The 14235-nt window shown below is 47.7% G+C and overlaps 1 protein-coding gene across 1 annotated transcript; it reads left to right on the top strand.

Annotated features, from left to right (window-relative positions):
* Positions 1-1238: 1238 nt before the first annotated feature.
* On the top strand, positions 1239-13518 carry LOC129342824 (phospholipase A2 inhibitor gamma subunit B-like). The gene is made up of 5 exons (XM_054998735.1): positions 1239-1315; positions 3563-3676; positions 5499-5660; positions 8915-9061; positions 13146-13518. Exons 1-5 carry the CDS (start codon positions 1267-1269, stop codon positions 13301-13303), a joined length of 630 nt encoding a protein of 209 aa, XP_054854710.1. The 5' UTR covers positions 1239-1266; the 3' UTR covers positions 13304-13518.
* Positions 13519-14235: the final 717 nt, after the last annotated feature.

The following is a 14235-nucleotide window of genomic DNA, read 5'->3' as shown; positions in this document are numbered from 1 at the left end:
GGGCACAATACGGAGGTTACTAACGGAAAATATAAGAATTTGAATATTTTTATATGCCATTCCTAGCTTCATGGAAATAGGGGAAATAAACTCGGAGATTGCTGTTTCGTTTCATTAAAGTGGCTTCCGGTAAGGAGAACAAGGAAACATGGCAGCAATAGCCAAAATCAGGATGGAAACAGTAATAATTGATTAGCACTATCATCGCTTAGAAAATGAAAAAAGTGAACTTGAGGCAGGATTTTTTTTAATGTTGGTGTATTGGCTGGAGTGCTCTACTGCTTGTATGCTGCCCTCCTGCTGCCCTGCTACCACTTTGCCAATTTCCCTCTATAGTGTGCACCCACCAACACTCATCGTATTTGGGGTCATTGTTGTGGGTGTGTAGTGTACTAAGGGAAAAAAGTGGTGGATTAATGATTTAGAGGGAGGGGGATAATGGTTGATGTGTTTTTTAATTAAGTGCAAAATACAGTTGCCCAAACATCGTTTCTCTACCATCCCCAAAATAGCAATATATGCTTGTGCAGGCAGTATTTGACTTGATGGCTCCCCCAAGGATTCTTCGAGGTCCAAAAACACCAAACTCCATTGTTGTATGTGGTGAAATTGAGTGGATTGACAGTTTAGAGGCAGGCCCATGGTCTGTGTAGTGTTCGTAGTTTTAAGTGCAAAGCCAGCTGCCCGAAAGGGTCTCACAGGTTGCTTTGCAAAGAACAGAGTTGAAATCTATGATTAAAAAAATGGATTTAAGCAAAACTGGCAACATCTCCCTCCTCCTGAAAACACCAATAATGGGAACCATTGTTTGGAAACCTGGGATTTTACACTGAAAAGGAAAATTTTCTCAGTCTACACAGAAAAGCTACTTCACAGTTGTTTTTTTTCCGATTCTGCTTTAGATCAGAGTGAGGGGATGTAATTCCAGGCATATGTCATTTACTCAGCCTTTGGGAAAGAGAAATGAACACAATCTGCTTCACACTGCTTAAGGTACTGTGTCCAGTCTGGGGAAACAGCAGCTGGGGCAGAGTCTGGAAAGCATGCTTGCCAAAAATTCACAAAGTGCTAGAAGAAGATTACAGTTTCTTCCAAGAGTGGCAAAATGTACCATCTTGATTACAAGCCCTTCCTGTATCTCAGTTAGCCAGTGTCCAGGTATTGCCTAGAGCTCCTTTCTCTGGCTTATAAAGATCTCCAGATGAGCCCTTTGGTCCAACATTCGCTGCCTTGTTTGTTCCCTCTGCTCTTCCTCTCGTCTTTACTATGAAGGCAGTCCTCAGCGCATGTCTCCTTTTTGGCCTCCTTTCTCCAGGTGAGTTTAAAAACCAGAATGTCTCAGTAACTGATATGATTCACATTGATACAAGGAGGGGAAAACAGGGGAATATTTTTCAGTATTTATATGGACCTGGGTAGTTTCAGGTGGGTGGTTGTCTTAATGTATAGTGGAGGAGCAATATTTGAGTTCAACAATACCTTAAAGACAAACAATATTTTCCAGAGTTTTACTCCAAGCTCACTTCATCAGATGGATGGAACTGTAGACAGATAACTAATAGGTGCAGTCCCTTTCTCACACCAAGGTTCCTTTCACACAAAATGTTTTCCAAGTTGCAGCCATCCAATGCACACATTTTTTCATGTTTCCACATTACATCATCCTCTGTTGTGCTCAGACTAATTAGTAGTTCAGTTCATTCCATCCACCAAAACCTCTGCTTTACTTTAAACCATTTTAAAAATGGCGTTTCCATGATATGAGCTGGAGCAGATTCTAGAGTCCCAGCGGGAAACAGTTCCATCGTAGGACTTGGGTTAAGCTCTAGTCAACCACTCTTTGCATTGTTGAAGACTGAAAGGCACCAGTCCCTTGCAGCACTTGCATAAATAAGCATAAGAGCAGAGAATCACCACAGCTCAGTCTTCAGGCAGGGAGAATGGGGAAGAGATCATCTGGAGGTGCCTCTTTGTGTACACGGTTTTTTTAAAAAAAACAGGCTTTAAAATTTTCTTACATTATTCCGATGCAGTGTTACCCATACTCGTGGAATTTTTTTAAACAAAAGATAGTCATCCACACACCAGCCTACCCTTTAGATATGAGGTAGGGAATCGTCTGGAAGTGCATCTGCACCTATGTGGAGGGATTCCTTAATATATTTTTTTAAAGGTATTGCATTATAATTCAGCAATGTTACCCATAAATGTCCCAGAGGGAAACAGCCCCGTGGCGCAAAGCGATATGCTGCAGTAGTGCAGCCCAAGCTCTGCTCACAACCTGAGTTCAATCCTAGCAGAAGCTGGGTTCAGGTAGCTGGCTCAAGGCTGACTCAGCCTTCCGTCCTTCCAAGGTCAGTAAAATGAGGACCCAGATTCCTGTGGGTAAAGTGCAGATGACTGGGGAAGGCAATGGCAAACCACCCTGTAAAAAAGTCTGCCAAGAAAATGTCCTAATGTGACATCCCTCCTTGGGTCAGTAATGACTCGGTGATTGCACAGGGGACTGGCTACCTTTACCTTTAATGTTACCCATGCTTCTCAAAATAAGAAAAAAATGAAACTGGGAGAGCAGAGACTCCTGACGTTAACATGAGAATACAGTGCCTATGTGCGGGGGAGAGGGCTCCAATATACAACAGATGGGAAAGGGAAACCATGGGTAACAAAGGAGAGAAAATATTGTCGAAGGCTTTCATGGCCGGAGAACGATGGTGGTTGTGGGTTTTCCGGGCTGTATTGCCGTGGTCTTGGCATTGTAGTTCCTGACGTTTCGCCAGCAGCTGTGACTTGCATCTTGAGAGGTGTAGCACCGAAAGACAGGGATCTCTCAGTGTCGAACTGTGGAGAAGATGTTTGCAGGTAATTTATATCTACTCAGAAAGGTGGGTTGAGTTGTGTCACCCTGTAAGAGTTTCCCAGGGTGTGAAATGCTAATGGAGTGCTAATGCTCCACTGTATCCTGAGGAGGTTCTTTTGCATATGGATTGGTGCTTGATATGCTAATGAATTGATATGCTAATGCATTTCACACCCTGGGAAACTCTTACAGGATGACACAACCCAACCCACCTTTCTGAGTAGATATAAATTACCCGCAAACATCTTCTCCACAGTTCGACACTGAGAGATCCTTGTCTTTCGGTGCTACACCTCTCAGGATGCCAGTCACAGCTGCTGGCGAAACGTCAGGAACTACAATGCCAAGACCACAGCTATACAGCCCGGAAAATCCACAACAACCAAATATGAGAAAGCCGATTTCCCTGTTTCCTCTAGAATCTCAGCTGCAAGGGCAATTGCACATGTGATCACATCAGCATGATGACCATCACAGAAAACCACCTTAAAGCAGCCCCAAAATACCTTTTATTCCCACCACACACACACACACACACACACCTGAGCTCAGGAAAATTCCAATTTCTGCACAGCAAAAAAATGTTGTACCATTGGAGTCTCTTAACTGGAAATGTTCATGTTACTTGTCAAGTATAGTGTGACGTGCACAGAGAGCAGTGAGGTTTTGCAACCAATATCACCATCTCTCTCCTGTCTGCAGTGGCACTGCTGCAATGCTATTTCTGTCCGGGAGGGTTGTGTGATACACCAGAAATTGTGAACTGCACTGATGACCAAGATGCCTGTGTTTCAGCCATAAATAAGTTCAGAATAGGTAAGTGAGAAGAAATTCCTCAAAGGGGATGTTCATCCAGTAGAGTTTTAGCATAAAAGGGGATATTGTAAACATAAATGAGGCACTGCAGAATTTGATCTCATCTCACGTTAATTCCATCTGCCGCTTCAATTGCAGAGCTTTAGCACCCCTAACCGCAGGATGCACAGTTCTTGGGCCAGGTCCAACTCTGCCATAAGGATTGTCAGACATGCGCCTGCCATTTCCCCACTTGGGACTCAATTCCCTAATGTACACGGGCTCATTTGGGATCCGGGCTATGACACAGGGGGAGAGCTTGCTTATGCCCTTTTACGATGCTATTTACCTGAACCTGATTGACTTTGAAGGAGTCATATTTGCCCCATCAATGAAACCTTTGTGTACTTCCCCGCCCCCCATCATCAATAAGGAAAGAAGAAGAGCCCTGAAGACATTTCAGGTCAGGAAAATGGCATGGAAGAGAAGGCTGAAGCCACCTTTCTTGCACACCAAGGTCCCAGTCTGAATCAGGCTCTGCACTGAACCACCCCTAAGTACCACCCTCTAATATATGAATCTGTCTTCATTTCATGATCTGTCCTCCACAAGAGAATCCTTAGTTTCCTGGGGAAATGGGAATGAATTTAGATCGGGCAACACACCCCAGATCACAACTCCTCCCTCTTCTGCTAACTTCTTGTGAAAGAGCAAAGGTGACACAACATCATCATGCTTGGAATACCTGCCCCAACCACTTGTAAATGGAGCTGGGAGTTGGTACATTGAGTGAAAGGGCATCCTGCCACTCAAGAGGTTGCTGGGAATCAGAGAGAAGTTGCAGTTCTCAGCTAATAGTTTGGCCCTGATCTTGTGTATCTCCTGCTGTTGCAGCTAAATACTTCTTTACCTAGCAGCTTCCCACACGTGTAGTTCAGCCCTTTGGAGAAGATTAGGGATGATTTTGTCCATGCCATCTTGGCATAGCAGAGTAAGTCATACAGACTGACTGCATGATCTCTCTTGGTCCCTTCATGTCTGCCTTGACCTGAAGCATAGAGAACTCTGAAACCATAAAGAGGAGATAAGGTGGAGGACTCATGGGGTCAGGTGTGCCTAGGGTTGCCCATTTCAAGCGCACCAGGATAAAAGGGCAGCATGGCAGCTGGCAGGCGGCGGCGGGGGGGTGGCTGGCAGGCAGCGGGGGAGGGATATATGGCCATTTCCCTGGCCATTTAAACTACCCCTTTAAATATGACCCAACGAACCAGCATATAAGTTTGTGGAAGTTTCGTGGGAAGGAGCTTCCATGAACACTGGTTCGCGAACCATGAACCGGCCCGATTCGTGAGGTTTCTGGGGTCATATTTCAATTCGTGCCCATCTCTAGTTGCAATACTACCTGGATTTGTGGAACTTCTTCAGTGCTGCAGTAGGACATCATGTCATTTCCAAATTTTTATCCCAAATGGCTTCCTGGAGTCACTGATGCAATTTTCACAGGCTCCACCCATAGGAAGCTCTTCAAGTTTTCCAGCCATGGGACAGCAGTCCTTGATTTAACCATTGAAAAACATTCTGGAGGCTGTGGTCTGGGGTTGAAATGAAGTTATGAAAGTGTTCACCACTGGATCTGTTTTCACAATTCAGACATCAATGCTCAAAGATACTAACAATACTGCATCCAACATTTTTATGATTGTTGTCTAAAAGCAAAAACTTTAAGTACTATAATCCATATTCTCAAAATTCTGGCATAGAAAGGTAAATAAACAGAGATGATTACCTTGAAATGTTGCTGGTCTAAGAAACTAGAAAGGCTATCTCAGATTCCTTTTCACAGGTGAAATTTATCCAGGATCCAACATTCATTCGAAGTATTGTGGTAAAACTAGAGAAGACTGTGTGAACAAGCGATTCAGCATGCATGTAGGAGAGGATGCGAGCTATCGTTCCCATCTTGAGTGCTGCTGCCGTGACAACTGCAATAAAGAATTTCTCACTTGTAAGCAGCGAGTTTATTCTTCAGAATCTTCTATATCTATGGAAAAGCTTTTCTTTATATGAAATGGATGCCATTCATTCTTACAGGGTAAACGCAAGCCTCCATTTGGGGACTCATTTGTTATGGGACACAGAAGTCCTTCTCTCTTGACAGTGCTTGAGACTGCCTCCGCTTACATCTACTCGTCCTAAAACAAAAAAGTCTACTTTATTTCTGAAATGATATGGCAGAGCTATCTAAAACACTTAAGGGAACCAAATGTTACTCTTCTTTCCAACAGTTAATCTTACAACAACACTGTGAGGTTGTTTAGGCCAAAAAAGCGTTACTAGAAGAGGGGTCTGTATTCTTTTTGATCCTTTGGGCACTTTTCCAGTTCTGATTCCCCGGGGGCGGGAGCTAACACAAAATGTTTTCCACAACAGGCAAAGGCTTACAACCAAAGAAAGCCTAAGTGCAGAGGAGAAGAGACTTAATTAAAAAATACACTGGGAAAGAGGCAAGAGAGAATAAAAGAAACACTGTTCTGGCTGCTACAGCTGAGATAATGTTATTTTAATCCCAAACTGCTCATATATTTTATGTATTTACTAGCAACAAAGCCCATTGTGGGGGGGAAATACAACGGGCTCTAGAAAGGGCAGGGTGGGTGGGCCAGGCATTGCTGTCTCCACCACACCATGATCTGGTCAAGGAGAGGGCAGGGCAGCCGGGTCTGGCATTGCCCCCTCTGCCGCACCCCAATCTGGGTGGGGGGAAGACAAAGTGGCTGGGCCTGGCATTGCTCCCTCCCCACTGCTGGCCGACCATGGTGGGAAAAGGCTGGGAGGCGAGCAGGTCCGTCCTACCACCTCCTCACCCCAATTGGGCTGCAGAGGGTTTGGTAGGTGGACCCTTCCCTCCACCAGCCATTCCCAGGCCTGATTTCGGCACTGCAGAGCCAGGAACACTGCTGGGGGGAAGGGCCCTGGAGTGCTCCTCCGCCCTGCAGCCACCCAATTCAGCCGGGAATTGGACCACTGCGGATATCAGGGGTGCTGCCAGGGCAGAGGGGCAGAAAGGGCCCAGGAGCATTCCTACACCCTGCAGCCGGCCTATTCAGCTCTGATTCAACCTGAATCGGGTGGCTTTGGAGCCTGGGAGTTCTGCCTGGGGGGACAGAAAGGGCCCTGGAGTGCTCCTGTGCTCTACAGTGGATCAAATTGGGACTGATTTAGGCTGAAATCGCCCTACTGTGGTGCGTAGGAGCATGCTGCACCATCAGAGAGAGTGCCCAGGGAGCGGCATTTCCCTGCTTCCCCCTCCCCCAGTGCCACGCTCTGCCCCCAGGTCTACTACCCTAGCCAGGTCTACTATTGGGCACACTTTCTGATGGTGTAGCATACTCCTATGCACCACAGTAGGGCAATTTCAGTCAAAGCAGTCCAAATTCGACCCACTGTGGAGCGCAGGAGCACTCCAGGGCCCTCCCCTCCCCTGGCAGAACTCCCAGGCCCCACAGCAGCCTGATTCAGCTTGAATCTGGGCTGAATAAGCTGGATGCAGAGTGCAGGACTGCTCCTGGGCCCTTTCGGCCACTCTCCCGGCGGCACTTCTGGTCTCCATAGCCGCCCAATTCGGGGCTAAATCGGGTGGCTGCAGGGCGGAGGAGCACTCCAGGGCCCTTCCCCCCAGCAGTGCTCCTGGCTCTGCAGTGCCCAAATCAGGCCTGGGATTGGCTAGTGGAGGGAAGGGTCCACTTACCAAACCCTCTGCAGCCCAATTGGGGTGAGGAGGTGGTAAGCCGGACTGGACCGCCTCCCAGCCCTTTCCCACCATGATTGGCCAGCACTGGGGAGGGAGCAATGCCAGGCCCAGCCACCCTGTCCTCCCCCCACCCAGATTGGGGTGTGGCAGAGGGGGCAATGCCAGACCCAGCTGCCCTGTCCTCCCCTTGACCAGATCATGGTGCAGTGGAGGCAGCAACGTCTGGCCTGCCTGGCCTGCCCTTTCTAGAGCCCGTCGTATTTTTTCCCAACAATGGGCTTTGTTGCTACTCTTCCTACTATATAATTCCCTTAGCGGGTTTCCAACAACTCACATTGATGCTGGTGCGCCTGCGCGGGGCACACCAGCATAGAAGCACGCCGGGCAAGCTGCTTTCGGAGGGCGTCACCCGATGCCGCTGGTTGAAAGGCGGAGGTGGCAGCGCGGGAAGGGCAGCGCACTCTGCAAAGACCTGGGGCTTTGCACGGCAGCAGCACTTCTCTCGTGGCGTCTCGCCCCGGGTCCAAGGAGAGCAGCGCACTGCAGCTCCAGGGGCGCCACTGCCCTCCAAGGCCCCTGGAGCCGTGGCATGCCACTAGCCGATCCAAACCCCCATTGCCTCCCTCCCTGCCTTTCCTTTCCACACCCCACCTGCCTCTGATCCCTCCCCCAAACCCCATTGCCTCCCTACCTGCTTTTCCCCTCCACACCCCACCAGGCTCTCAGCCCTCCCCAAACCCCATTGCCTCCCTCCCTGCCTTTCCCCTCCACACCCCACCTGCCTCTCAGCCCTCCCCAAAACCCCATTGCCTCCCTACTTGCCTTTCCCCTCCACACCCCGCCCTGGCAGTAAAGAGCCTGCTTGTCCTGCAGCAATGCGGCTTCACCCCAATCCCAGCCAGGTTGGAAGGACATCCCGTCTCGCCTGCCTGCGGGAGCCCCGAGGAGCGTGGTTGCAGCAGCAGGAGGGAGCAGACCTCCCCATAGCACTGAAAACAAAAGAGCCATCTGCGGTTGCAAGTGCCCAGCTGGCCCCATGGCTATTGCCATGGCTTCAGGGGAGGCTGCAGGAGGCACAGAAGGGCGCATGGGGGGTGCTGGCAGGTTGTGCTGTGGGGCAGATGCCATGGGACATAAGCTTTGTTGCTATAAACACAGTGCCAATTCTTCAGTGCCAAATCTGAAGGCGTGCTGGGCAAGAGCCCCCCGTGGCACCACCCTCTTTCCATAAACACTTAGCAGGTTCCATGGTGCCCATGGGCACCTCATTGGGGACCCCTGCACTCCATGACTACGTGGGATTTTAAAGTTTCATCTCCCAAGTCCTAGTTCATCACTCAGACTTCTACTGTACTTTGGATTATGGAAACAGTCCTGCTTTGGTCTAAACCTCTCTTTTGGTTTGTTCCTTTTAATGTGTCTTCTCGTTTTGATTTGTAAATGAAATTTCTTAAAAACCTGAAAAAAAGTGGGATGAAACTGTGCGATGACTGGGTTCATTTTTGCAGTGTCAGATCCTGTGAAACTTCCCCCCAATGGGATACAATGCCCATCCTGCATTGCCTTCGGTGAGACCGAGTGCTCGGAAACCGAAAACATTGCCTGTACTGGTGAGGAGACGAAATGCATTGTGGGAGCCATGGTGGTGGAAACAGGTGAGCAGTGTTGCTTTCTATATTCCTAGAGTTGCTTGGCATGTGCGTTTTACTTAGAAACTATGCCCATTGTGTGAAACAATACAACAGCCTCTACCAAACTGTTGTAAGATTTTCTTTATATTTCATGAAACTTAACAGTCAATGTTGAAAGATTTCTTTATATACAATGTTTTTTGTAAAGATGTTCATGTATATTAGGGCCCTCAGCGTTGCAGCCAGGCTTCTTTAGGTAGGGGAGAAGAAGCTCCACTGATTGAGTAGGGACCCTTCCCAGGAGACTGCGGACAGATGTTCAGTAGCACCCTCGCTTCTGCCTTCTCCTCAGCAACCCTCATTTATTGTGGTTCATCCAGCTCAGTACAGGCCTTCAAGTGCTTATAAAAGGACTCAGTCACAAATAATTAATTTTCCCAACCTGCCACTTGGGTTGATTTCATCCCCATAGTAAAACAGAGCTCTTCCATCATCCCTTCACTCACAGAATAACTGTCTCCTCTCACAGTTGTAGATACCAACCGTTTCCCTTGGAACACTCTCAAAAAGCTTTCAGTTAATTTCATCCCATAGGTTCTAGGCACCACTGCACATGTACGGGGACACCAGTACAGGACCTCTGTCTTCATAGGATTTAATTTCAGCCCACTCTGGTTCAACCATCCAGTCACAGCTTCAAAAGCATGCTCTAGGACACCTGGGGCCGAGCCAAGCCAGCCAGCCATCAGTAGATACAGTTGAGTGTCATCCACATATTGGTGACACCCAAGTCTGAAGCTTCGCACCAGCTGGGCAAGGGAGCACTCAATCACCTTATCCAGGAATGGGAGGTTCTAAACTGGGCGGTAACTGACTGGGTCAGTGGGGTCCAAGGATGGTTTCTTTAGGAAAGGTCTTGCCACGGCCTCCTCTAGTGCCCTGGGAAAAAACCCAGCGCCCAAGGACAAGTTGACAATAGCCTCCAAATAATTCCACAGTCCATCAGCACCGGCCTTCACCAGCCACAACGGACATGGGTACAGGTTTTTGACTGAGAAACAGAATAGTTAATAATCTTACTATATAATTGAATAAGCATGTTTCAGACAACTCACTTTATACCCTGCTGCACCACCAGAGGGTGCTGCCATAGAAGAAAGCCCAGGTAACTCACCATATCACTTCAGAAACATGTTGTGGTGGGAAGTCCAGGCAGGGAACAGGAGCAGAGCAGGTGGCAATACCCTCCCAGTGCCTTAACCCAGCTGATATTAGGTGCAGAGCAGGTGGCAATGCCCACCCCCCAAGATACAAAGGGAAAACTCCCAGGAACCCCTCAACTGTATACTATATATATCAAAATTTAATTACACTATCATGATCCAAATGCAAAGATATACACAATTTCATACAGTGTTACAATATTACAATAACTCATTCCATAAATACAGTCATATATTATACATTTCCAAGGTGCTGTAATAGTCAGAAGCCAATTCTGTTGCACAGTTAAATCCTTTCCTATGCCAATGGCTAGAAAGGAAACAAATCACTATTTGAGTCCAAAGAAGTATAAATTCCAGATAGCTGCAAATTTCATAGTAGAAAATCTAGATGGCAAATTCCGGAGTACACCATCCGGGTCCCTTCCCGGTTCTCCTGGTTGTTGGCAACGAGCCCGCCAGCTAAAACTGCTCGTTTCGGAGTCCCTTCTTCTCAGCCTCCTTTATATACATAACGTCCGAAGTCACAGTCTCCAACTTAATGTGCTCACAGCAAGGCTTTCTCCTTCCAATCAGTGATAATACACAGCAGTGATAATCAGTGATAATACACAGCAGTGATAATACACTGCTGTGTATTATCACTGATTGGAAGGAGAAAGCCTTGACCATCCCATCCGCATATTGGTGACACCCAAGTCTGAACCTTCACACCAGCTGGGCAAGGGATCTAGGGCTGAGGCATCCTTCAGCAAGCCCGCCAGCTTTTCCTCCACTGCCTGCTCAATCACCTTACCCGGGAATGGGAGGTTCTAAACTGGGCGGTAACTGACCAGGTCAGTAGGGTCCAATGGTGGTTTCTTTAGGAAAGGTCTCACCACGGCCTTCTCTAGTACCCCGGGAAAAACCCCGGTGCCCAAAGACAAGTTAACAATAGCCTCCAAATAATCCCAAAGTCCATCAGCACCAGCCTTCACCAGCCACAACGGATATGAGTCCAGGTTTTTGACTGAGAAACAGAATGGTTAATAATAACATAATAATCATAACATTTAATTTATATACAACCCTTCAGAACAACTTAAAGCCCGCTCAGAGTGGTTTACATAGTATGTTATTATATTCTCACAATCATCATCCTGTGAGGTAGAAGAGACTGAGAGGGCTCTGAGAGAGCTGTGACTCACCCAAGGTCACCCAGCTGGCTTCAAGTGGAGGAGTGGGGAATCAAACCTGGTTCTCCAGATTAGAGTCCCGCCACACACTACACCAAACTGGCTCTCAGTATAGACTTTACCTTTTGTGTATGACAATGTAAGTCAATTGGGTTGCGCTCCTCTTGGTGGGCTACTGTATGCTATGGTGAAGCTCTCCATGGTCTTCAATTAAAGCTTTTAAAATCACTGACAACTGTGAACTTGAAGTAAAGTCCATAAAACAATAGCTGTCTCGGTCCTTCTGAATATGGTAGGGACTGAATCTAGGACCTTCTGCCAGCAAAGCAGGTGCTGTATCACTGACCCATGGCCTCACCTTCAAAGAAACAGAAGACTAAATTCTCCATTAACAAAACCGAACTCCTCTGCCATTGTGTCCCACAAACCATCAAAAAACACTTGCTTATTACCAGCTTCCAATCCTTCTTCACTCGAAGCCTCAGATAACAGCTCGTAATGCCTGGTTCACAAACTCGTCGGGATTTGGAAAGGGCATGAGGCAGCCGAGCAAAGATTACAGTGGGCTCATTCCCCCACCCCCACCGTGTGCCAAGCACTTCACACAGCCAAAGGCCTCCCCGTGCAGCTGACCGCTTATCCAAGCCCGAGTTCCACAGGGGCTTCACTCATATGGAGGAGCCGGAGGGTGAGCTCACATATGTGTGCCCAAACACCCCAGCCCAGCCCGCCTTCCTCCCATTCTGTGCTCTGCTTTCCTCACTCAGGCCAGGCCAGGTAGGCACTGGGCTCTCCGCTGCCATGAAGCCGGGCGGGCAGAAGATGCTTCACCGCACTGCCACTGAACGTCTTTTAGAAAAAACAATGGCAAAGAAGTGTTAGGGGAGTTGACGATGCTGGGTGTGGTTAAATCTGCTCCAGCCAATCAATTTACGATAGGAAAGAGTGTGAGGATTGAGAGAGGGAAACCGTTCACACATAGACACTGGGCGAAGCGTGAATTGGCAGCCGAGGCACACAAAAAATTGGCGTATTTCCACAGCCAGATACCATGGGGTAAACCTAACATAGCCCAGAGCTGTGTCACATGACTAGCTTGGAAGTGTAAGAGGCAGACAAACATGGAATGAGAAACAGGTAATGAACCCGCTGTAAAGACTGAGTTTGGAAAGGACCTTGGAGGCAGCCCTGCCTAGAGTTGCCAGCCTCCAGGTGGTAGCTGGAGATCTCCCAGAATTACAACTGATCTCCAGATGACAGAGATCAGTTCCCCTGGAGAAAATGGCTGCTTTGAAGGGTGGGCTGTATGGCATTATACCAGTCTGAGGCTCCTCCCCTCCCCAAACCCACCTTCTCTAGACCCCACCCCCACCCCCAAATATCCAGGAATTTCCCAACCTGGAAGTGGCAACCCTATTCCTGCCTGATTTTTGGAAATTAATCCTTTCTTGAATTCTGATTGACACCTGATTTCCCCTTGGCAGCATTGCCTCTCTAGGGGCCTGGGCCTTGATGAAACTCTTACAAAGGATGCAAAAGGTAGGAAATTCATTGGAGGCCTGGAAGTATATTACTGAACCTTTAAGGAAGAGAAACATCCCCATCTGGTGGGAAATTTTTGACTTTGGGGCCTGCTATTCTGATCAATGCCTCCCTGAAGGCCCACACACACAAAAAATAGACTGATGTTACTGTTTTTTTCTTTCACAGATACTGAACAACAACCAAGTGATATAGCTTTCCAAGGTTGTGGAACGCCAAGCATATGCACTGCTAAAATTTCAAAGGCACCTGTATCCTCTAATGAAATGAAATACACCGTGAAACGAATTCAGTGCATCAACAACACTGAAGTCATAACAGTGTAAATGGGAGGGTCCAAATCCCTCCCTTCTTTGGAATCCACCATTCTTGGGGACCAAGTAATTTGCACATGGAAAGGCTGACATTCAGGATCTCGGGTTTCCTTCTCTGTAGTGGGTGGAGGTGCGGGGCACAAGTGGGGAGGGAGAGAAGACCTTGGGGTCTAGAGGCTGAAGCTTATGTGCAGAATATATTTTCACTGAATCACAACCAAAATGATCCAAATAAATTGGCCCGTCAAGTACAGTGTGTTCCGTGTGTGTGTTTCTTAGATGATTCACGTGTCAGGGTACAGAGGAGGGGGATGCAGATAGAAGAAATGGGAATTTGAGTATTATTGTACACCCAGTTCAGCTTCACGCAAATGGGAGATTAGTGACCAAGGCAACAAATTGAGCCACCCTCTGTGATGCTGTGGCAGAAGATCCCATACCAGCTCGAAGTAGACATCCAAGAGATTATTGTGGGGACCAAGAAGATGGAATAAAATAAGATTCGAGGGAAATCAAGGACAACAGAATCCTTTGCTATATTTCTCTTTGGGGTACATTTTTATCCTGCCATTATTCCGTGGACATCACAGACCACTCCTCCATTTAATCCTCACAACAACAGCCCTGTGAGGCAGGACAGGAGAGAATGATTGGCACAAGATCCCCCAGCCCTCTGTAAGGCCCTCAGGGAAGAAGACTCCCAGGATGAGGAATGGCCTTAAAAAACTTTATTAAGAAGAGCCATTCAGAGTGCAGTTCTAAGCAAAGTTTCATGCACCTGATCCCACTGACTCTGCTTAGCATTGCACTGTAAACCTACCTTAGAAAAGCTGCTCTAAGGCTGTTCTGGTTGGATGTTGTTGTACACCAAAGTGGGGGGGCCAGAAGGGATGGGATAATGCTAGACATGGGGTATTGACAATCTACCCCCTATACATGAGCGA

Source organism: Eublepharis macularius, chromosome 15, assembly GCF_028583425.1.
Source record: "Eublepharis macularius isolate TG4126 chromosome 15, MPM_Emac_v1.0, whole genome shotgun sequence".
Lineage (NCBI taxonomy): Eukaryota > Metazoa > Chordata > Lepidosauria > Squamata > Eublepharidae > Eublepharis > Eublepharis macularius.
The sequence above is the reverse complement of the archived record's forward strand: the minus strand, read 5'-3'. Positions and strand labels throughout refer to the sequence as shown.